The sequence below is a fragment of the Haliotis asinina genome, chromosome 7 (assembly GCF_037392515.1).
Source record: "Haliotis asinina isolate JCU_RB_2024 chromosome 7, JCU_Hal_asi_v2, whole genome shotgun sequence".
Lineage (NCBI taxonomy): Eukaryota > Metazoa > Mollusca > Gastropoda > Lepetellida > Haliotidae > Haliotis > Haliotis asinina.
This window is the reverse complement of record NC_090286.1, coordinates 4,280,674-4,307,058: the sequence shown is the minus strand read 5'-3', so window position 1 is coordinate 4,307,058 and position 26,385 is coordinate 4,280,674. Positions and strand designations below refer to the sequence as shown.

The window sequence follows — 26,385 nt, the reverse complement described above, 5'->3', positions numbered from 1 at the left end:
CCATATTTTGCTGGGCTAACTTGAACAAACTTCCATGCCTAAGGCGAGACCACATGTCTCACGCAGGGACTTCGTTGTGGGACAGGACAGAAGTCTTGGAAACTCGGAGGAGTCAAGCTGCCAAATACGATCACTCATCCACGGACCATCGATGCATAACTTCAACTCGTTTGTGACCAAGACGTGATGCACAAGACTACAGACCATTACTCACTTATACCCTAAACAGGCCACTTATTTCCCCACTAGCTGCCTGTGCAGTACAGTTTAAGTGAGACAGTTTGACAATGCATCAGTACTAGTTGCGCAATACCAGATTACAATGAGTGAGTGAGTATGGTTTTACGCCACATTTAGCAATATTCCAGCAATGTCACAGCAAGAGACACTAGATATAGGCTCCACACATTTGAATCCGGGTCTTCGGCGTGACGAGCGAAGGTTAAATAAATAAATAAAAACACTATAAATAAAAACAACATTACATTACCATGACATATTGTATTTCTTCAATAAACGCATGTAAACATATACATAGCAACAATGGCAATACAAATATATTAAGTTCACATCATTAATACAAAATCTATATTTATCATATGATTGAATATTGAATATTAATTATCAAATATAAATAACTGATATACAGTGTTCTTTAAGCGACATGCCAGCCATGTTGTTGGAGAATGCGATGTCCTCATTCAGTTATAAATGTTAAATAAAGGAAGCAACTCTCCGAAATACTTCACCCCGTCTATCGCCATTGCCCCTAAAGCTATAAATCCTTCTCGAAGTGAAAGTGACCAGACTCCTGGCTTATCTGAGCCATGTCTGGCACCAAAGGCATCGTGTCTTGGATACGACAATGGCTGTTCCGATAACACAAGTGTCCAACTTCTGAATCGTTTCAATATCTGCACCAATGGTTAAAGAGTAACTGTACTCGTGGTATGTTTTGTTAACAAAGAGAGTGTAAGTTCAAAGCAAACTCATGTTTCAGGGTCTCTTTATTGCATGTAATTGTACGGCTTACTGTCTACTATGCGACATTGAGATTCCCTGTGGGCCATGAATAGTGCTAGACAGACGTCATGCTGATCTAATAACTAGGCCACTTGTGATCACAACAAAGCCATGTAAGTGTGACTGAGGCAAAAACATTACGATTCCCAGACAGTGGAAATGAGAAATTATTTCAATCTATTTGCGTCTTGCTGCCTGTTAATAATGAAGCAGTATGGCGTGGACCTTTATCTTAACCCGAATAAGAGATGTGTCATATGATGTTTCATCGAGCCTTTCCAAATACCATTAGAACAGGTAAGGCATATTGGATAGTGGGGTACTGGGGAATATGTAAGAAAATATATAAAATCTAAAGGCACAGATACTGCAGTCTTACTGGAGAGTGGATGCTGGCAGCGTTGTAGGTAAGATTTGCTTTAGACAGCCGGTGTCGCAAATGGAATTGCACGATGCTAGTAGTCATACTGGTATAACTTGTCATACCAGCCTGTCGTATATATCTATAGTACAGAGATACTCCCTTGGCAATGATCTTTTTGTCCACAAGTAACATCATGCAGAGATCCTGAAACATAAAGTAGTATTGGCCGAAACGCATGAAAAAAAAAAAGACAAAGAAAAAAGAAAACAAAATATCCACGAGAATTACAGAGTACACTTAAACCTACAAACCTACAAACAGACAAACAGGGACTACTTAATACAATGTTGTATTTTATATTTTTCGTATAATCTATCTATATAGCGCCAAGTTCAACTTTGGCTGCTCACAGGCGCTTTGTTTTACCTTCGACCATAGAATGTCAACCTCAACGGTACTTCGCACGAGAAGTCCCATAATCTATTTCTGCTTATTTCTATTTGTATATTTTTCTCTTCTTCAAATTATTTTGAAAGTCAATGATCAGCCGTTTCTGAGGCGATAAACATTCGCTTTTTCAACAAGTGACATTATGTCATGTGTCTTGTACAAATCCACCTTTACACATTTATATTTCATATTTTACTTTTTGACTATTGAAATGTTTACTATCAACCGCTTACGGGGCATTAAAATATCTCCTGCTATGGCTTGATGTTCAAAACATCTTACTACATTTGAAACTATGCAATGGTTTGCATGTGTACAGTCAAGCCTGTCAAACCACAATCAACATCTCATATAAGCAGGAGAAATTCACCAAACAATCACTTGATCATGTACCTACAACACATACAAACTATACAGGTTAAGACTGGGTTGTTGTTTCAGAAGGTCGAAGGCCACGTGACGGTAAGCAGACATCATACATGACTTCGACACAACCGCACCTCGGTACATACGACGTTGATATGTACAGAAAGTAGTCTTTCCTATGACTAGTGATGATAGTTTATCTGCTACGGATGAACACAAACAGGTGGTTTAACTGTTTTGTGGATTTCTAGGCTCTTCAACTTCAACTTCAACAAATGTTGCCCTGTCTCATTTATTCGGGACAAGATCAATGTGGCAGATTCGACTGAAGTAATTTCACCTGTCCCAACCAACTCAATATGACGCTGTGACAGTATTGGGCATTGCATCAATTTCTTGTTGACTGACCATGACGTAATTACCCTGTCAACAACAAACCAAATGAGAAGCAAATGACACAATATTTATCATCTAGTAGTATATACAGGATACGTTGACGGCGACAACAACCTTAATCTTGCAGGCACTATTCCTCACTATTCCGTCGTCGTTGCTATCTTTGCATTTAAATTCAACTGAGCACATGTTCACCAGAGTCTGGAAGAAGACTATCAGTTCCAGCTGAAGCATATGTCTTAATGGAAGCAAGATGACTTAACAATACGTAGACCATAAGCCAGCCAAGGTCATGAACAAAAGGCATGACTTTCTTAATGACTTTGAAAAACAGACTTTTGTTACCTCCAAAACAAACAAGAGACGGTTTTTGTAAACACGTTCTAAATAACGTTTTGCAAGTTATGCCTTCCTTAAACCATCATTCTGACAAACAAAGTTCTTCAGTACCTTAAATCTGTCATGGAAATACCCAGACAATACCGTAGGTACATATACAATTTCCTTCAAAGCTCTCTTCATTAGTACCAGCAGGTTGAGGATCTGACCCAGCGGACTCCATTCTGAATATGACGTATCTGATTCCGTTGCATACAATCCACATCATTCATATTTCTGTCACATCAAACTTACAAACACAGTTCAGTATGAAACTCTACAAGATGCTCTCAAGCCATAAGTACCCAAGAAATATATTTGTCAAGAAGATACACTCAATTTTTCTTTCTGAATCTGTATGTTAACTTGGTTCTTAGTGTCTGGCTTTGCGGAAGGGATATCCAGTCTACTCATATCAATACAGAAGTCCCCAGGCAGCAGAAACACAGAATCGTTGTCACTTTCTTTCCTGTTGTTGAGAGCTTCCTTCTCTTCAGCTGCTTCCTGCGATGAAGGAGGTTTAGAAACTGCCGCAGTCTCCGACTTCTTCCCAGGTTTGGGACTTCCGTCACCCGTGAGCTTCTTTTTGAAGGATCCGGTTGTGATTGAAGTAAAAGCAGACATTTTGTCAAACAGCTTCTCTCTTCGCACCTTCTTTCTGAGGAGAACCATCTCCTTGAGGTACGTCCTTAGCTGATTGTCTTGCTTGTTCTTACGAATGTGGGACGCAATCATCATGACGATGGATAGACCGTAGATGAGAACGACAGCAACTACGTAGTACAGAGCTCCGATGTCATCGTAATCGCGACTTAGTCGAGGATCCTCAATGACACCAACCCAGGAGTTGTTCTCTTGGCTGTGGATCCGGATGTTGAGAAGTCCGCTGTCCAGAGCAGCTCTGTAAAGAGACGGACATTGAAATGAACATAAGTTGCGTAAAACATGGTTTGGTATTTCAGTTATCACAGATCAGAACAGATTGATGCTAGCGGATTAACAAGGAAAATCATGTTGAATATATGACTCATATACACTATGTACTCAGCAATATTCCAGGAACATGGCGGCGGTCTGTAAATAATCTGGACAGGACAATCCATTGATTAACAACATGAACATCGATCTTTGCAAATGCGATACAATGATATGTGTCAACCAAGACAGCGAGTCTGACCCCCTGTTCCCCTTAGTCGCTTCTTGTGGCAAGCATCGGTTGCTGAAGACCAGTTCTTATCTGGATCTTAAAGGGTCCCCGCCAGACTAGGATCCGAGCATCTTAGAGTGGTTACTATCGCAGGTCATATATTACCCATATGGTGAAAAGTAAACAGTGTGCTCCATATCATATGTGTACGTGCACATACATGTATCACTTTTGCCTTGCAACCATTGTTTTTGCATTTAGTCCACTGTGACGTCATCACGTCAATGAACGAACATGACGTTAATGAACAGAGCCGTCACACTTGCTTACCGTGTGTTACTGCATGAATGTACATGAAACACCCTCAAGTATGTCACACGACTTACACGAAACTCTTGCAAAATATGTGAATAACACAAAATTTCACAGTCGTTTCGTATGAGCTGTTTGACATGTTTGTTCGAGTAGTAAACCCTATATATTGCAACACCTTAAACATCTGTATTCTGCAGCGTGACAATAGAAGGGGTTAGTAAATCATTACAGCATATTGTATAACGCTGTAAGAATGTATAAACATGTAAGAATGTAATCATGGTTACTGTAAGCAAATTCGTACTTTCAATAGCATCGTCGATTCTTCATCGGTGGTATAATTATCACTGACATTGTTTGACGACCGTGTTATGTCCTATGTCACCTGACCATCGTTCCAGTAATCGTGCAACGGTCATTGTATCCAAATGCTCTTCACTAAACACGACCAACAGCGATCTGTTCTCGTTACATATTAGCGCCATATTACGAGTCACGATTCTGGGATTTCAGACTATATAAAGACTGTGCTAGAGACAGGATTATACGCGTGACTGAAATGATCTCATTGCTGATTCAAATGTTTTTCATTAGCTAGGCACGGACGTCATGAACAGTCACTCGACAACAGAAAGACCATATTCCACAAGTCGTTTTAAGGAATTACTTTCGGTTCATATTTACTGTATAGTGATTTTAAAGTAAAATGTCTGTTTCTTCTCTCTGTATCACATGATACTTTAGCTACCACACATGATTAAACGTACGTTTTCGCGCAATTAACTGATAAACCTTTAAGACACGATATCGGGTTTCGAGATTAATAATCATTTGAACGAAAGTCAGTACTCTAGAGAAATACTTTATGAAAGGTATTTTCAAATGAAAAATATTCTAATTGGACTGGATCAGGGAGAATTTTATATCCAATCTGACGTTATAAGTATGAAATTCTAAATTTGGCCACTGCCTCATATTTCCATTTGGAGAGGTTTGTTTATAATTTTACTGAAAGCTGAAGTCATTTTAAATACCAATAGCCGTTTGTAATAAACCATTCCCTCGTGTTACCAATTTCAGTAATTTGTGTTAACAAGAGACTGTACCCCGCGGTCCAGTCAACTGGCAATTAAGGACCTGGAACTAACATTTACAAGCCACAGAGAATGGTAATTTCCTTGGAAATTGTTTCGTTTACAATTTCTGCATATGTGTTACCAGCTAAAAACCCAAATGTAATGTGAATACAATCTATTGAAATGAAACCAACAAACTAATTTGCCATTGAGATGGGAACGCTAGTAGTTTGGTTGAGATTATCCAGTAGGAAAGCATTAGGGTTCTGAAAAATGCAGATCAACAGGAATTGGTGCTTTGAACTAAATTGAACACAGACAGATAATTGTAGGTAACATCTTTATCTGAACAGATACAACGAGGACGACTGGAATCTCGCCTGCAGAAACACGATACTTAAAATGATAATTAATTATGCATGTGCACTAATAATGCACATATTATGTTTTGGAGTGAATAAAAGACCCCTACAAAATGTAATCTAAACATTATTTTCCTTTTGGACTTTTTATTATTGTGTATGTCAATACGTAGCCATGACAACTGGAATAGTGTAGAAAAGAATGTGATTATTTACTTCCTTTGGTGCTGTAAACATCAAATCCCACATTGTTTAAGAAACAAGATTTATTATCATTAATGTCGCATGTTGACCCCACAAAAAAAGAAAAGATAAACCAAACCCCAAGTCATTAGTTTTGTTTTCATTTACACATCGCCTGTAAGGAAACTATAGTATGACATTGCAAGAACTGTTTCAGTGTTTATATGGATGCTTGTAGTACAGTGTTTTCATTGTTAACACCAGAAGGTCGTGAAAGTCAACTGTATCCTTCCTCTCCTAACACACCGTGCATAAACATGAATAGGCAGGTTAAAATTTACTTATGTGAAAATGTCTGCTTTGATTATTAGGACAAATGATCTTTGAAATGAGAACAGGAATTACAACACAATACCAGAGATTGCATATCGGAGGCGGCTTGATGAAGAGCGATTTATGTTTCCTGGCACTCCAGTCCGTCATGCAACATAATATCGTCTTTGACGAAGTGCCAGTCTGTGACTGACAATATCACACGTCAGATGTATCCATCAATGTTCTACAAGAGGGTATTTTATGTGGCATCGGAGACTAACGATCTGCTAACTAACGCCTAGTGGTTACAGCATTCGCTCGTAACGCTGAAGGTCCAGTTTCGATTCCCTACAGGGATAGTGTTTTAAGCCTAATTCTGGCGTGTCATGCAGTGGCATTGTTAGAATATTGCTATAGGTTACGTAAATCCCAACTCACTGTATTTGCGAACATTTGACAGCCATACATTGGTCTGCTATGTTTCACAGACCGTATGTCATCACTCACAATATATAGTTAAAACAACTTACACCAAATCATTACGTTTGAGGTTGATGTGCTACAGTGGCATTCGACAAAATACTTGCCACAGTGGCATGCAACAAAATACTTCATGCAAATATATGTAAAGGTGGATTTGTACCAGATACATGCCATAATGTACGTTGATTGTGAATGGAATAATCAAGGACAACCACTGTTATTTTATCAGGATACAAACCATCTCCATCACCATATATGGAGAGAAGTGCAAGAACTTGCCTCGATTAGACACCATAAATGTCCAATAGCGATTTCCACAACATATCTGATGAAATTGAAATTGTTTCCTGTAGAAATGCATTTATCATCCAAACCTGTGTTCCCCGGGAGATATCTCTTGTGTGAGATCATATGACATCTCCTAGAAGATATCAGTTTTACAGTAGATTTTGTACGATGCCCTGACAATGCTATGACGTCATGAATTTGATGACGTCACAACGATATGGCATCGCAACGATGTGACATTCAAAAGTAATGAGAGTGATTTTGGATGATAAATGGAATCTCACCTTCGTGTCTACTGATAGCAATTATATCAACTCTCGTTGATAAAGTTACAAATATCCCAGGTTTGCACCCGTAGAAGTAAAACAAAATATCCTCGGCAACCCTCGGATATGTGTAACTTTATCAATTTGTGTTGATATAACTGATATCAGTATAAACATGGGTGAGATTCTCTACAAATGCATAGGATAGTGGTTTATGCATGTCAGTATCCTCATGCATACTTGTGTACTAATAGATCATGGGACACCCCGTGTACCCGCAAACAGGGTTAATGCAAATTTTACTGTAAGAAACACTTGTTTATTACCAGGAAGAGTGAACAACCTTATGGTTGTTTAGGAATCACAGACAATTCTCCAAAACAAGACGTACATTGTGGTGCTATTTTTAGCGTAAGGGTGTTTTTATTACGCATATTACAACACTTATGTCGTTAGTGGAAGGGAAGTCCATTGAGATGTATTGACGTCACTTGTTAATGTAAGTCTTCCAGCCCTTGGGTATCGATCGATGGCTTCCTTTAAAGGTTGCAAACCACACGGAGGATAAACTTAGACCGGTGGATTATTCCTCGCCTCGTGACCTTTAACGCAGCAATATCCAGTCCCAACAGAGCTTACTTCCAAACGCGGGCCCATTAGGTACATCCTCAGCATCCGTACTTGGGTATTATAGCCCGTGGGCTCAAGGTATTATCTGGTATGTAAGTCAAAGGATTGAGACTGCTTTGTATTAATCTCTTGCCGCCAAACTCGCTTAGCGCTTTGGAGCATTGAAATGAGCTTGTATTCCAGGTCAGCATACAACCAACAGTCAAGAATGATTAAATGTAGAGGATGGGCAGGATGAGTATTTGTTTCCTGTGCCCTATTTTGGTGTTAATGTCACTGGGATTTGATAAACATTTATTGGAAGATGATGCCATTCTTCAAGATTCACCAGTACGATCGTGCAAATATGGAGAGCATAATATTACTAGCCTGTTTAAGAGCATGCATAGAGAGTCAGGGTGACCGGAAAGCTTCAACAAGAGAGTCATCTTTGCTTGACAAGACGAATAGCTTCATTTCGTCCAACTGTCAACTTTCATTTTAGATCGAACAATATTCTAGCATCTCTAGTCCTTCGTGTCTACATTGCACAACGCTGAAGTTCTGTTGAAGCATTTCCAGTTCCAAATATGACGTATTTTGATCAATTGCATTGATAGTGCAATTCACTCTTTTGGAAAATAAGTTTGAGTGGATTGTTAGATGAACCCTTGACAAGCCTTTGCGTGTGTTTGTGACGGGTTAGAGAACACAGCCCGTTGACAATCACTGTTACCTCATAACATTAAGAACTTTCAAATACATTTGATATTGTACATGGGTCTCCTATATCATTCGAGACAAGTACACTTGTCCTTTAAGATATTTGGATATTTTGTTTTACGCCTCACTCGGCACTATTCCGGCGGTTTGTAAATAATCCAGTCTAACAATCCAGGGATCAACAGCATGCGCATCGATCCGCAATTGGGATCCGATGACAAGAGAAAACCAAGTCAGCAAGCCTCACAAGCATGATTTGCTGACGAACAATTCTAACCCGAATCTTCATGCTTCTTGCAAGACATTTTGTCACAGACGTCGACATTTTTCTGGTCGGGAATCATAACTGCTTCCGCCAGGTGGATTCCCAGTGGTTAAATCACTCGATCGCGAAAGTCCCGGGTTCGATTCCTATTTCCAGTGTCCTCGGCATGATATTGCTAGATATTGCTGATATTGCTAAAAGCGGCGTAAAACTAAACTCACTCACGCACACACTATAACCTGCTCATTCTAACATATTGCAAAAGTGGAAACATTTGAGTTAATACAGTATGTAGGAGACAAGACAGCAATAAAAACTGGTAATTACATGGACAAATGTGGTTCTGTGATAATACCAGAGCCAGTTCCCGTTATTTGGGCGTCAGTCGAGCCATTTCAGTGGTGTTTTTATTAATCAATGTCGTCCCCATCAGATCTCTATCCATATGACACGTGTCTTTATAATTCTGTCCCATCTTCTAGAAAACACATAAGTGTTTGCACGTGTATCCCTTTAAGCACAGGACTTTATGTTGTGTTTTCACGTAAATTTGAACTTATGTTCATATTGGAAGTACGTTAGTTATTTTAGTTTATACACCAGGGACCCAAATGTACTTGTATCATTTCAGATTTATTGTTCATAAATCAGTAAATATCATGTAAACATAACAATTGAATTTTCTGAACATTATCATGACTGCAAGAATGACTGAGCTTCGTTTGTCCTGGATCCATAATTCAACTCAGAATCTTCGTTATCATCCAAAACAGGAATTCCTGTCATGTGTACTGGTATTCAAAATGGCCGCCTGCATGTGTAACTGTGAGATTAAAAATCACCAATGGCTTGATAGGTAAAACCATAGAATATGATTCATTTGAACTGGACAGATTTTCTATTAAATGAATCATTGCAAAGTATTATGCGTATAATTATAAAATATTCCCAATTATATTCCTATTATTTCAACATTTATCCTGCCAGTGCGGTAAAACAATCATTGGATTATATGAATTATATTATTGTATTATTGTTAAAAATCAAGTCGTGTTTAAATAAATGAATGGTTCTATCATTACTGACGGTTAACACCGTTGGGGCGCCAAGGAACTGATTCACGATACCAGCTGACAACCCTAAACATCCTTCTCGACAAGCATACTGTTCCTAAAGAACTTTCACTGAGGCATATGAATTATGATTCATATAAATCAACAGCAATTATGTATCTGATATTGTTGTCAATATTCACCTATTCCTGTCGTGATTCAATCTCAAATTCACCCTGGATAATCTTAGCTTCGGTAGTGCCATGCCTGCGACCTTGTGTTTCCAATCATTGGGTTTTGTCAGCGACTTGGAACATATCGACCTTCCTTCCAAGCAGACAGGAAATAATTGCAATAATTTTCACGTCAACACTGCCCCTCCCACTTAATCAAACACCCTCACTACCTTACCAGTGCATTACAGAAATATCCCACTTAATCATTCAATGGGGCGCAAACATATAACGTTACAGGCGTTAACAATCAACGATACATAAATGGATAATTATCAGACATGACAGGCTTTGTGTTTTGAACTTAAAAACATTACCATCCCATTTTACCATTCATCCCGAGTCCGATACCCGAGATAATTCTTCTGCACTTTGGTTCATTATCGCAGTTGTTGTTGACGTCAGAACATTATTCGTTGATTGCTAAAACGCTATCAGTTTAACCAAATCAAACTTTTATCGTTGTGTGGTCTGGAGTGTTAAACGCATCGAGTGCATTCACGTAGATTTGGTTTCAGTGACCCAAGAGATTTGTTTTACGGGCAAATCTGTACGGTTGTGGACAAAGCGGCACCGCATTCATTCCAGTCATTGCGTCTATGGCACAGCACTGGAACACCATGATAAACCCGGTTTTTATTCTCATGTTGTTATCGTCATTGTGTTAAATATCATTAGGGAGCACAACACACTTTCATCAGTTTTAATGCACAGGTTAATAAAAGCAACAAATCCCTGTTCCCAATCAGCAGAAAGTTTATGGCATGATTCCGGTTCTTTCGAGAGCAGGACTTTATGACTAACAGTAATACTATCCTGTTCTGGTATTTGCAAAAAGCTGTGCTGCTCTTGGTGACCGTGTTTCTCACGTTTTGTTTCTAAAAAATAATGAAAAGATCTCATGTCGTACTCTTTTCACGTGTCATTCACATCTGCCACAAAGGCGAGTTAATTATTCACTTGGCCTGATACAAAATGTGAACATATGGGAAGAGGAGTCCAAAATTACATGACTTAGTTAAAATTAATTTCTCTAACCAATGCTTCTCCCAAGAGGTGGCAACCTAATTTGCTTGAGAGTGAAACGATAAAATTTTAAATGCTCATACAAACAAACACCAAACACATAATTTTTATCTCCTCAGTAAACTGGAAACAGGGGACTCCAATTTAACTTGTGAGGATCTGTCTGGAAGTTAATAGTTCAGAGACTTGTATTGGATCCTATCCTGTCTCCCTTGAGAGGGACGCAGTCTAATGGTCATATGTTATCGGATCATTCTCTGAATTAACCGCCATTGCCAAACAATTACCAAATATGTTGACATGAAAGCCATGCGTCAATACAGCACAGATAGCAGAAAGAGGTAATGTTTTACGATCGATCTTACGTCAGTGTATATTAATGGACGTCTGAAGGTCAGGATTTGGTATTCATGTCATCGATTCAGCAAGTTGTTGTTCACAGTCTGTCGGAGAATACAATATCAGATCGAGATGTTAAATAAATCATAAATCGCAAGCCATAACCATAACAGACTTATCCTAGTTTTTTGTTTGTGAACCTCTCTGCAATATTCCTCCTGTATGTAAATAATCGAGTCTGAACAGGACAACCCAGTGATCAATAACATGAGCATCGAGATACGCAAATGGGATACGATGACATGTTAACAATCCTGTTAGTGGGCACTGGGTGTGTGGTGTGTGGTGTGTGGTGTGTGGTGTGGGATGTGGTGTGTGTAGTGTGGGATGCATGGTGTGTGGTGTCTGATGTGTGGTGTGCTATGTATGGTGTGCGGTGTGTGATGTGTGGTGTGTGATGTGGTGTGTGTGGTGTGTGTGAAGTGTGGTGTGTGGTGTGCGATGTGGGTGTGTGAAGTGTGGTGGGTGGTGTATGAGGTGTGGTGTGTGAGGTGAGGGATGTGTAATGCGCCGTGTGGGATGTGTGGTGTGGGATGTGGGATGTAGGATGTGGGATGTGTGGGGTGTGAGGTGTGGGATGTGAGATGTGTGGTGTGGGATATGGAGTGTGTGATGTGTGATGTGTGGCATGTCGTGTGTGGTGTGTATTGTGGGATGTATGATGTGTGGTGTGTGGTGTGAGATTGGGATGTAGGGTGTGTTGTGGTGTGGTGTGGTGTCGTGTGTAGCAGGCCGTGTGTGTGGATGTGGTGTTTGGTGTGGCGTGGGGTGTCTGACTGTACGATGTGGGTTGTATGGTGCACTGTGTGGGTGTAGGATGCGGGGTATGGGGTATGGGTGTGGATGTGGGTGTTTGGTGTGGGGTGCGGTGTGTGGGGTCTGGTTGTGTGGTGTGGCGTGTGGGTGTAGGATGTGTGGTGTGTGGTGTGAGGTGTGGGTGTGAGTGTGAGGTGTGAGGTGTGTGGTGTGAGGACTGTGAGGTGTGGGGTGTGTGGTGTGTGGCTGTGTGGTGTGGTGTGTGGTGTGTGGTGTGAGGTGTGAGGTGTGTGGTGTGGGATGTGAGGTGTGAGGTGTGAGGTGTGGGGTACGGTGTTTCGCGTATGGTTAGTGTAGGAAATGGGATGTGAGGAGTGTAGGGAGCGGGGAGCGGCGAGCGGCGAGCGGCGAGCGGCGAGCGGCGAGTCTCTTGAGTGGCGCAGGGGAAGCAGTGGTAACATACCCCTTTGACTGCATGAATGTTACAGGAATAATAAGTGATCAAAGAATAAATCCATTTTACATGAGTTTCCGAAATGTATCCATCAATCATTGTCAATGTGGAGATCAGTGTCATGTCGATCACAGGTTGCTATAATCTATTGGGAGTATATAAAAAACCAAATGGAATATCAGATCAGATATCATTGCGAATAAAAGTCAGGCTGATAGACGTGAACAGCTGGAGTGTGGGAAGGTGTAAATGACGTGCATGGAGTTCTTTCACATCACATCACACTGACTTACAGGTTGTTCAGTTTGACCTGATCAAGTGACTACTAACGCATTGTGGGACAGTGTCACAACTGGCAGTGTCTGTTATTGTGAAGGGGTGCAGCTTTGTCAGGTGATTGTCAGCACGTGGGAACGGCCGAGACCAAGTCCCCTTTTGACATCTCAGTGTCGAGAAATCGCCAGCAGTGTCCTAACTTTCTTTAAACAATTAGGTACAGGTTTAATATTGCCTATTCGGGCTTTTAGACAACTAGCAGCAGCAATGAATCGAATTCTGAAAGTAACTGACTTAACGTTGTAAAGTCCTAACTTGATAGCTCATGACTGTAAAATCAGTTCAGTTAAAAGATGAAGCGTTGTTTTCTGGAACAAGTTCTGTAACGAATCAATGTCTGCATGTTTCGCTAGAACGCTAGCACATTCTCTGCTCTCCTATTTAATGAAGTTAACTCGACCAGGCATTTGTGCGATGTGACCTCCCTGGTCATGTAGAGTAGCTCAGGTCCAACCGAACAACCTGTATCTAACAACACAATACGCCATTAATAGAACATAACAGTTTTTAGTGGACCTTCGTTAATCCCAACTTCGTCAGTCATATATACATATATTAGTATAAAGTGAAATGTCGCTAATCCGAACTGCACCTCTCATTCCGGAAACCGCCTTCTTTTGGACGTTTATTTGTGGGAATATTTGTAGTTAAAGGGGCATTACCTCCACCAGTGATTCACGATAATGTGGTCATTTATTCGTAATGCGCGCAGTGACTGGGTACCCGACAGAATGAGATGGTAATATGAATGTTCTGTTCAAACAAGGATGTTATGCTCCACAGTAAGCTGACAATTAAACATTGAAAATGGGTAATGGTAATATATTGCAATGAACAATCATCGAAGAGAAATTTAAATGCAGTTATTCTTACTGTTATTATGATACTCAGATTAATAGAAATACACGCTGCCAAGAGGGTTCGGGTTATCCTGACACAGTAAAACTGGCACCCTCAGGACCCTTGCCCCTGTACACGCAGCCCAGACAGAAAATGGAACTATTCCCAAGAAACGCAGTCTCGTCGAACCCACCAAGAAATGTTCGGAGAATGTGAAGACTTCCCATCACTGCATTATCCTGTATTATCAAGATTTCTTGTCAAGAACCCGGTTACACACCTGTTGGAAAGTAGCAAACCTAAAGTGTAAACGAGGTCATCATATTTGCCACCCTATTGTCGTGTCATTACTGTCAAATGGGGAAGAGCTGAATGAATGGACACATAACCCTTTTAAGACTGGACAAGGTCAGGATGGCTGGCCTAGATGTTGCTGAGGGTCTGTACGGATCTACTCCTACTAGAAATCATCCCGTGCCTCAATAAGCAGCCACGCACACAGACACGAAATTGATGTTATTAACTGAATCCCAGTTCATCTCGCTCCACCTGATCAACCCTGTCAAAAACATAAACCACCGTTGCGAGTGTCCTGTTTCATAACAGAATGACCATGAAGCACATTGTAAAATACAACGCGAGAAGCTTCTTGTGCCAAATCTAAATAGGACCTGTTCATGTCACTCGATACCTTATGGTGACACCCGCTGAGTCAGCGTGTTGTAAGCCAAAGAAAAATGTGAATCAATACAGATGTAAATCCACACCATATTACTTAAAAGGTTGATGAATTCTCTTTGATTTATTCAGCTGTTACGGTAACGGCGTCACAAAAGTTCCATTACTCACCTTTGCCGGGAGCAGCTGTAGCGTGGTGCTTAGAACTGTACAGATTAATGGCCTGCACTCGCGATTCATAAGTACACTTCACATCAGTCATGGCGTGGTGTTGTTTCGTCAATATCAGTTATTAGGCGTGGCTAGGTTCTATCATAAAGAGGTCTTTTAAGTACAATATGTCTTGTTTGGTTGGGAAACGTTCAGGTTTATTGTAAGTGAAGGGTTAATGTTTTCATTGTGGTGAAACAATATTTATGACCATGAGAAACTTTGTCAGTGGCAGTAAGGGATGTTATCTTCCATGCTTAGTAAACACATGGCACGGGAACACATGATCGTCTCCTTCGCTCAGCGACTCAGTCTCTTCTGTCTCCAGTCTATATCCTCCTCATGCACGCTCACACCTCTAGCCTGTTTTTCATTCTTCCTGCTTCGTTCGCTCTTACATTAAACCCCCTTCTTACAACCCACTCATTAGCCCCCACCCCCACCCCCCCCCCCACCCACCATATGCCCGCTCTTTCTTTCGTGCTCTCCACAGCTCATATACCCTTGTTTTAGTAAGGTTTCCGGCCACCAGTTTCTGCTAGTTGTAGGCCTTGTCCGCAAATATAGTGCACGAACACTTGCAATTGCTTCACTCGAAGCTTATAGGTTATAGTAAAGAGGTATGAATATGTGCTTATATCTTTTGATAGACTGTGAACAACAGCCTGCTGTATCGATGACATGAATACCAAGCCTCGGCCTTCATGCGTCCATTAATATACACTGACGTAAGATCGATCGTAAAACATTACCTCTTTCTGCTATCTGTGCTGTATTGACGCATGGCTTTCATGTCAACATATTTGGTAATTGTTTGGCAATGACGGTTAATTCAGAGAATGATCCAATAACATATGACCATTAGACTGCGTTCCTCTCAAAGGAGGCATGGTCCAATACAAGTCTCTGAACTATTAACTTCCAGACAGATCCTCACAAGTCTCCCTGGAGTCCTCTGCTTTCAATTAAGCGAGGAGATAAACATTGTGTGTTTGGTGTTTGATTGCATGGGTATTTGAAATTTGACCATCTCTCTCAGCAATTTAGGGAGTCCTAACACCCATCAGCCGTCTCTTGCGACAAGCATTGGCTGTTGGAGGCCAGTTCAAATCAGGTTATGTAATTTTCATATCTCTTCTTCTGCGATAAATATTATGCTTTTTCACATTGTGGGTGTTGGGTATTCAAGGTGTTTGAGCCGACTGGCCTCTCACTGTCTGTCTGTCTGTCTCTCTCTCTCTCTCTCAACTTATATCTCTCTTACTCCCGAACTGGTCGTTCTCTTACACTGCCCCACTCGGTTTCTCTCTCTGTGTCTGTCACGCTACTTCTCTCTTCCACCCGTTACACTCAATGATTCGGTCTCCCCCTCCCCTCTCTCTCTCCGTCTCTCTTTCATGCTGCTTCTCTCTTCTGCTACAGTCTCTGACTCGTTTTCTCTCTCTCTCTCTCCATCTGTCTGTCACACCGTTTCTCTCTTCTACAGTCCTTGACTTGCGCTCCCTCTCTCTCTCCGTCTGTCACACTGCTTCTCTCTTCTCCTGCTACAGTCCCTGGCTCGGTTTCTCTCTCTTTCTCTCCGTCTCTCTGTCACACTACTTCTCTCTTCTCCTGCTACAGTCCCTGACTCGGTTTCTCTCTCTCCCTCTCTCCGTCTATCTGTCACACTGCTTCTCTCTTCTTCCTGCTACAGACCCTGACTCGGTTTCTCTCTCGTCCTCTCTCTCTCTCTCTCCGTCTCTCTGTCACACTGCTTCTCTCTTCATCCTGCTCTCCTGCTCATTAGCGTCAGTCATGACTTCAACGTCTTCTTCAAAGATAAGAAACTTGCGCGACATGCACCATCTAATGTAAGCCACTTGCTTGAGGAGTATTACCCGCGATATGTGATGTTCCTGGTTTGATAAGTAAGTGACAGAGTAGTAAAAGCTAGATGAAAAATCTCTGATGAGATCTGTGGGCGTGAATCCGTCTCTGTGATCATCGGAAACATGCAGACATGTTGCCATGTACTCGTTTTATAAAGACCCTGCACTGCAAGGGACGCGGGTTTAATTCCGGCCTTGGATTGAAGACCCGGAGTCGTCTCTTCGTCATCAAAGTGCGTTTTTAAGGAAATGCATTTCACTGAAAAAAGGGAAAGACGACATAGCTAGACAGCTAGAAGACCTATAGATGTCATCTCTGAAACGAATAAGATTAGGAATTTCTTTTCGGTGTAGAAGTTTTTCTAAGAATTTAAAATGCAAATGCAAAAATATACCTTCTTCAGTTCTGAATTTGCATTTAACTGCAAGCTCATGACGACACATAAAAATAGTTCACGAGTGTAAAAAAATATCAAGAGGCTCTTTTTAACATGCATACATTCCAGGTGTTCTTAGCGTCGCTTTCTAGTTCTACAGCAAAGAGTGTGACAACATGCAACAGAACATGGGGAAAACACCTCCTCTGTATAAGACAACATTGGTTTCTGGAAACCGTTTTAGCCGGGGTGTTCACGGGTAATTTGGTCATGGTGGATATCATATGGTGAACATGATGTAATATTAATTTAGTAACTCGATTGTTTTGAACAGCTTATATGTCTACATGCAATTATTAAAACAGTGTTCGTACAATCCCACTTGGTGTAGAAAGACAGATCTCCGCGACCTAACGTTATCGCAAGAGTTAGGCACATTGATCGGGTGTTCAACCTTGGGGACTAGTTCGACTGCCGTTATGGACATGCTCATTATCCGGGTCAGAATCGATTTTTAACAGACCGTAGTAATTTAACTGGAATGTTGTTTAAAGTTTACAGAACGGACATAAAGAACAAACCTGTCAATTATACACACAGAATTCAAACAAATGTCTTTGATGCAGTGCCACGTGACAATAAGAACAAAAATAAGGATCTATTGCCGTTTCTGTCTCCATACTATCTCTTAAACCTTTAGCCTTCATAGTTTCAATGACCTAATGATGATATGCATGTGATATCGTATGCATCAATTACATTAATTAAATAACTGCTTTACTAACATTCTGAAATATATCAGTATGATAATAGTACTGATGCTTCAACAGCAACGTCTACTACGACAACAACAACTACTACTTTAAAGTATTGCAAAACATTGTCCTCCTGTAGAGTGCGTACGGTGTAAACCAAGGTAAATTAAGCTTACCCTATATTTCAAAACGTAGTATATTCTATCATTTTGGGTTATGGCTGACAATGCCTACGATCACAACGGCTGAAAGGATACTGGACATCCAGCTTGGGCCCATGTAGGTAGCCATAGTACTGTAACTCCCAAAGTGATCAGTTGTTGGCGGTCCTCCTATGTTTATATTGTATTGTTCCCATTTTAGATATATATGCTAGTTTTATTTCTCGTTACTGTGACATACTAGTTGGTTTTGTAACTGTACTTCGTCGACAGGTTATTTTACATTCCCGCATTTTAACATTCTAAGTCACAATATGGCTAAAATACTGGCGCTGTGACTATAAACTCTAGCTCCTTCACCACTTCTGCAACGTTGACGGCAAATACTACTGCCACTCTAACGATGACTACTACTACCACACCTACAAAATTGTAATGGCAACCGATTAACGCCATGTATGCCATTTTGTCTCTTAAATCTTTGATGAAGTGTATTTGTTATTGCACGTCCCTCTCTCTTAACAATACGGCTAGTGATTAACATAGTGGTCAAGGTACCACACTGACCACCCAGTCCATCACGTTAACGCATACAACCCCATGGTGGCCTTGCACTAATTCTAGGTCAGAATCCCACGGGAGAAATCTTTGTTACAATATTGACTTAATCTACGGTTGGCACCAGCTGTAACTTCATCATGCCGTGTGAATTAATTAGGAAGCTGTGTCACTCGTCCCTGTATTAGATAATGGCATATACTTCCTATTTCACAGAATTTGTATCCATGGCGACGCTCTTAACACTACATTATGTGACCGCACTCGGCTTTCCAGTTTACAGAGTTCAAGATGACGAGTTTCAAATCTGAGGTTTGCGAGTCTTTGTCTATAGTACGAAGTGTCGATAGAATGAATTAGTGTGAGGCTCTGTAATAACTTTGAATTCATTAATTGATGATTGTCACTTTGAAATTGTTAGATGCTTCAAATTAGGAGCAGAAATAATCTGCGATTGCTCTGACATCTGCCTAGAATGGTCGTTTGAATTTTTTTTTGCCTTTAAATCCATCAGTGTTTACGAGTGTTGCTTGGAAACCATAAAGCCCATCTCAAAATAACTTGGACCTACTTTCAAGTAGGCGTATTTCATGGCTTTATAGAACGTTATAGAACATTGACTTGAATGTTTTCTTACCTCTTGTCAATCTATCAAAGAACTGAAGACGTCAACAGTGTGTTGCCATGACACATGTACATGACACGGATGTACGTGAAAACTATAAACAGAGTCAATTTTCTCAGTACTTCAGTTCTTTGAGAAATGGATATATTTTCAGATTTTCATATTGATGAACGCAGTAAGTAATACATGTGTCAATACAAGATCGACAAAGTACAAATCAAACACATGCATTTTCACGATTGGAAATCAGTATTCAAATTTATCTACATATGCAAAACCTTACGACAAAAATAACACAAATTTCACAAATGGCGTGAAAGGCAAAATTGCAGTCTACTAAATACATGAGGTCATTCTACCATAATGCTATGGAAATACAGGACTTAACTACAAAACTATCTAAAACATTACTTTCGTAATATATGAGTATCCTACTAAAAGGTAATGAGACTATCACATATCAAAACTATCCTAGTGAAGACTTTGCCACTACAGGATTATCCTGATACAAGGCCATGTAATGCACGGCACATGATGCAGTGATGCAAGACTATCCGGTTAGTCTGTTCCCTGTCTCTTAGCTTTGAACTGCAATAACCACTCACTCACTATTCTGGACATGATGAAGGTAAGAGGCGAAAACGGAATCAAAAGTCAATGACATGTTTTATCAATGTCAACGTATCGATAGATCATTGTATATTATGTCTCCTACTGGATTGGTGCTTGGTGTTAGGAGAAGAAGTCAGCATAAAACAATAATGAAATGTACAAAACATGACGTAATTGCTTTCAGTTTGTGACACCATGGTGAGATGGCGGCATTTTAAGTTTCTCAACAATGGACGAAATTGTTCAGTCTGCATGGCGGGTCAAAAACGTATCAGGGAGATAATTCACTCTGGAATGGAGACATGATCCAAATTTGAGCAGATCGGCATCATTGCTGACGGGGTTCCTAGCCACACAACAAAAGCCTTATCCTATTCTTTCAGTATTACACGTTTAACATAGGACGTTGCGCCTGATTTTGAACATGCTATCTCAGCCTTAAGGACTAATATTATAATTTTACATTCGTCTATTTAGATTATTTACAAATCCGTATAATACATTACAGAACAAAACTGGGGTATTGCGTCACCAAGGCAACAGGGAGAAACAGAAATGTCAGCTAATTTACCGTGGGCATGTACCTCAGGATTCGTGAACCAGATAATTAGCCCTACAGGGCAATATCACGTCTAAGCATCCTGATCAGTTTCGGTAGTTTAGACAACCATGTAATTTGTTCCATTTGTCTCCACTGACAGCGACAATAACCGTTGCATGGGATAAGGTAAATGTCTTGTACTGTAAAATACCTCTTTCTTCAAACCATCGAATGCTTGGTAGAATAGATCTCATCCTGAGACAGTATGCCCGAGTGACTTAAATAACCGCAAAGGGACATCGATTTACAATAAACGAGGCAAAACCTTTTCTACAACCATAAGAAATGTCTGTCAAAAGTAGAGGCGATGGTACAGTTCCAACTATGTCTGGATCATGTATCTGAACCACCATCGAACAGCCATGAAACCAGATGTGCACGAGCATATTCAGTCTAATCAGTTATCCATCATAAACGTAAATAATAGTTAGTCAAACTTTCATACTGAAACCCACAAAAACATGGGAACATATTTTACATTGATTTTAAAAATCTACGGTTATACCATTGACACCAGTCTTACATCGACACCATCTGTGTTCGTTATAGTATTACATGTCCGTAACTCGAGGAAGTGGTTTTAATCAGACATTTTACACAAACAATTTCCCATGTGGAGTCATGACGATTCTCCAACTTTGGTATACTCCAAGGAGTCAGTAGGGCATGTTGGGATTGGCATCAATTCAAATCGAAAATGAAAGTGGAAGAGAAGTAATCTAGAAATATACCCAATGCAATAATGTCGCATCACAATTGCCACATGTCATATAAGCAATCATACTGCAATAGTCATTCAGTTGGTACAGACTATTGTAATACCTGGGAATCAGCACAAGGAAGCCCTGGGGATGAGTCCATACAACTCCGATACAAATTCAATTGTTTTGCTGTCATCCAATCATTTCCCTGAATAAAAACCTAAAGGAATACCGGCGAACCGTTACATCGAACACTGGTTTTCGGGTACTATACACTATTTGCACCTGACATAGTAAGGATGACATCCTGACTAATTTAGAGGTGTATGTGAAGTCGCTAGCTTTGACATTATGGTACCTACTTAGTACGGCTTGGTCTCGACGTTATACTTTCTGCCCTGTGGATAAGTGAGAATTTCAACGGGAACGTTGATTACTGGATTGAAGAATGTCTGCCGTCTACACTAAAGTATTGTACACCAGTCGTATTGCAGATGATAGTCAGACGTAAATTAACGTTGGGCAAATCACGGCAGAGGATATTTCTTCATATTACCATACGTCATCTATGATGGACAGGTTTGATGACCATATAAATCGCCATGACTTCATGCTTTAATTAACAGGAGATTAAAGTTTAAAGGGTTATATGTCCAGTTCATGTCTTGCAAACTTCTCCGAGCTCTCAAATAGCATTCGGAAATATTTAATACTGTGCTGGCAATAATGGCAGGCTTTGGCAATATGAAATCCAAATGTTTTATCATGTGAAGCGGGGGCATGTAATTTATCATTTCATTAAGTTGACATCATTCCAGTAATGTTGTCATTGTAGAAATCGGTGTAAACAGCATCGTGTTTCCTTGCGATAATTGTTGTCAAGTAGCATTAAACGTCCCTTGTCAGTTCAGGAAATACAGGACCATTAATATGTTTTCTTCAAGAGCACACAAACCAGAAACCTTCGTTCGAATCCATCTTTATTCTCAATACATTTCTCGTTGGGTTTGTACCATACTCCCGCTCGAGGAATCGTTCAATACCATACTGAGACGACGCGGTAGTCAATGATTGAGGGCATTTAGTTTTACGTCGCTTTTAGCAATATTTCAGCAACATCATACGGGGAACACCAGAAATGGGTTTACATTGTACTCATGTGGGGAATCGAACCCGGTTCTTCGGTGAGATCGTTTTAACCAGTAGTCTACCCTACTGCCCCAACAGACGTGGTAAATTTAAAGTACTGTTAAGAGACATGTTGAACTCCGCTCACTTACTCACATTTAGTACAACACCTGTGACTTCATGTCATACTTTACTAACATGATTTGTACGGAGGCTGCTGACAGTATTGATCCATCAACACTGTGGTTACTGTCCTCGATTCTCCAAGACTTTTAAAATCGAGCTAGTTAAATCTTTGTCTTTAACTCTTACTAGTTAGATCGCACTGTAGGATTAATGCAGTAACGTGAAGGGATCAAAGACAGTATGACTATTGGAGACTACTGAAGTCTCAGAAAAAGACAGATGACAAACGCGCAAACACGCTGCACATAACGGTCTCAAAAACACATATTTATCAAACTCATTTTAGAAATACTTTCTCAATATATGGTTTGAAATACCTTTATTTCTTCGGTATAACGGAAGGCTACAATGCTGAATGATGTTAATAACACAATGTTTGAATTGTATCTCACAAATCAACTGATACTTACAACACAAATTATTCATTTCATGTTGACCCTTTGTTGAACTTCATATTGGATGAAATGTGTCAACCCTCAGAGTGTTATTAGTTTTCAAACGTGTTTAAAACAAGCACGAAACAGGCATGCGATAAGCAGACATGACAGTTAATCAATTCTGTCAGGGATTTAAGTTTTTATGCCACATGGTTCATGTTCTCGGTATGTACTCACGCTGGATGAAGCGGGTTACTTTCTTTTGAACATGATAGTATTATACAGATTTGGATACATACAACGAGGTTTGGTTTCAGCAGATATTTCTTGGGATTGAGGAAATGGTTTCCAAGCTTTTGTTTCTGTCCGAAATGTCAAATGGTTGGCACGTTTTTATCAACTGCCTTGTTTAATCCCCGCATCAGCGTTTGGAAATGGTTTGAGGCGGGTTCGCAATAAAACTCTGATTATTCCCACGACTCGAGTGGGCCTGAAGTTACTAATGATCAATACTGCAATCCAATGTATTCGCTTTAAGTGCTTGTTAGCTCTCAAAAAACAATTCATTGAGATATGAGTTTTATATAAACTAACACAACAACGGCCTTATCCGTCATGGTCGACATTAATACACAGAGTCGCGCAACGTAAAGGTTAAATGCCATTTTCATCCGAAGATATTCGTAAAAAGTGGAAGGCAATTAATTTTCCGTTTTCTAGGTAATGGAAATTGCTTGCCGTGAAATGTCACTACTTTCTAATCATAGGGTAAAGATAGGTCACATCAATTTCAGCGGACAGCGGAATTGAAAGAGACGAATATTTACGAATAAACAATCTCCCCAGAAAACCATGTGCATTAGCGGAGTTATTGTAAACTCTATTTGCTGAACGGTTTAGATTGATGTATACAATGTATCTCTTTATCGAAGTTCGGACATCGCCGTTCATGTGATTCTTGAAAAATAGAAAGCTTTCTCGTAATTTGTCGCTGCCAACAGTCATTACAGGTGATGGATGAGGGGATCGTTCTTAAAGAGCATGGCAAAATCAGGATGAATATTTCATCGGTCCATTCACCATCATCGGACGTTGATGTGCATGTGATAACACTGTACAAACACCTGTCCGATGTGATTGTCTGTGAAAGGCGGAATTATGTCATTACCACAGGTTTGATAACAAGCACGGATGGTCGATACTCTATCAGCGTGTGCAATTGCAGTGGTGTTATCGGTTGGGTCATGCTGCACAGATCCTCAACGAGACGCTAAACTTTATCTGAGGCAGTGCACCTAATCTTTGCCAAGTGAATATTGAACACTGGGAAACTGTTAGTTAAAGATGGCATGAAGTTTGAAAAAGGTGTATTTTGCGACGATGTTAAACAAAATCTTGTTCGAGGAGGTCTGTATGTCTCGTAAACTGAGATAAAGAAGAATCTCCGAGCAGCTGGTGTTAAATCCGTGTTCCAAGCGGTGCCAATATTTGCCCCAAGCTTCTTTCCTGTCACATTTAGCAACATATGGTGTATTCTGGGAACAGGGGTCGATCAATAGCGTCTGAGGAAACACATCGGGTTATCATGAGTTTGGATGCGTTGAGGATAACCTGGGGATAATCTTTGATTTCTGCCATTATCTTTGCAGCAACATTACTTTGCCGTAACAAAACTTTCAAATGAATTGACAGCAAGAGATTACATGCATCGCCATACGTTTCATCTAACTATATGAGGATGGGATCTGATAGATGATGTCCTCTTTGAAAGTAATATTACCATGGTAACCTCAGCGTTATCGATAAGAAATTATGGGGACATTGTAGACAGTTTAATGAAGTTCAGTGTACTGGAGGCAGCAGAATGGATCAATAATGGCTCAAATGCTCATACAGAATAATGATATAAACAAACAGACGACGAGAAGATGAAACATGTGAGCAATCACGGAGAATAGGATTGCTATTGCAGATAGCTCAGTTACGCATCTCTTAACTTTGATGCTGATAACTTGCATAAAACGAAGTGCTTCCGAGACGGTCTCGCAACTGTGAAATACACATGTATTGCCTCAGTATGGGTGTGTTAGAACAAAGTGCAATTTTAATATTTAATATCTAACGATTTACACACCGCGAACCCAAAACTAATAAAAGAATCACATCAAACCAACAGCAGAGTTATTGCTGTTGTCCGTCAGTGGCGTGTGTTATCAGATTTTAAGTCACGTTACATACCTTTGGAACTTTCTGGCATCCATTGTTAGACATAGATGTCCGCAGATCTACAATCAACATTCAAATGGATAGTGTTTTCGCTGTATCATAAACTTCAGCGTTCTACGAGGACCAAACCACTCATCTTCCTGTTGTGTCGTCTGCTACAGAATCAGGCGACGCGTCATTCGCCGGGCTGGGAGATTGTGACGTCACAGTTAGTAGGTCGTTGAAAGGTTAGTTTGTCGCAGCGCCCTCTACAGATATCGATTTAGAGACGTCCGTGTGTTGTGATGACTTTCCGTTTAGAGGATCTGAAACTTCTGATAGCTTTCTTCAAGGGAAGTAATATAAAGTAAATTACCAAATGTGTATGTTCAAGATAGGTCCGAATGGGCATCAGCTGTCGATTACTATCTTCATTACAAGCTAATGAAGAGGATGGGTTGAATAAAGCTTGTATCCGATAAATCTTAGCCGTATTAACATTATGTAAACAAAGTGACGAATATCTGGGAGACATATGGAACTGAACTCATTCAGGTTGCTAACGTTTTAACCAATGTGTTAAGCAGTGAAATACACTCACGAGCTCATTACTCCGTAGAGACAGATTGTTCACCACAGTGAAAACGCATAACGCAAATAGATCAGGTTTCGATTCTAGGATTTAAAATGGATGTATGCGCCATTGCCTAATGTTCTCTAAAAGACCTTTGTGGATCAATCCGATACTCATGTATCTATTACATTCACAAACGAACTATTGACACTTGTGTCAGAGCTGCAGGTTCTTTGATTGTATTCTCTTTAGACACGTGTTCATTAAATGCAGACACGCTCTTCATAAAGTGAAACCTCCTTAATCCGATACCTATGCTTTGAAACAGTTGTGATCACACTCTATGATAATGATGTCGGTTTATTGTATAGAATATTTGTACGTAAAACGTCTACCAAAAACGTCTACATTTTCAATAATCCGACGATTCGTAAATGTCCTGGAAGTATGGTTTCCGTTTTCCGAGGTTTCAATGCAGATAATTGAAAGGATGAATTGAAATTGAACTTAGAACATCGTAACTGTTTATAGAACAATGACAGATGGAAACCTCTTCGCTACAGATACAACACATTGACGTATATTTCGAAGCCCTCATGACTGTCCACCACTTCGTTCTTCAATAATCAACAATTACCAATAATTGCATATTTATTATTACATA

General features: G+C 40.1%; 1 protein-coding gene across 1 annotated transcript; it reads right to left on the bottom strand.

The window, feature by feature from the left end:
- Positions 1-1,894: 1,894 nt before the first annotated feature.
- LOC137291017 (uncharacterized) lies at positions 1,895-25,349 on the bottom strand. Its single transcript, XM_067822263.1, has 2 exons — positions 25,181-25,349; positions 1,895-3,878 (listed from the first exon to the last, which is right to left on the bottom strand). Exons 1-2 carry the CDS (start codon positions 25,201-25,203, stop codon positions 3,299-3,301), a joined length of 603 nt encoding a protein of 200 aa, XP_067678364.1. The 5' UTR covers positions 25,204-25,349; the 3' UTR covers positions 1,895-3,298.
- Between the last annotated feature and the right edge of the window lie 1,036 nt (positions 25,350-26,385).

What these genes read in the sequence shown, in the direction of transcription:
- LOC137291017 (XM_067822263.1), bottom strand. Translation starts at nt 25,203, where the DNA reads ATGGATGCCAGAAAGTTCCAAAG. An exon ending in GATGCCAGAAAGTTCCAAAG is followed by an intron (nt 3,879 to 25,180) that starts GTATGTAACGTG and finishes GTCTCTTTACAG; the next exon opens with AGCTGCTCTGGACAGCGGAC.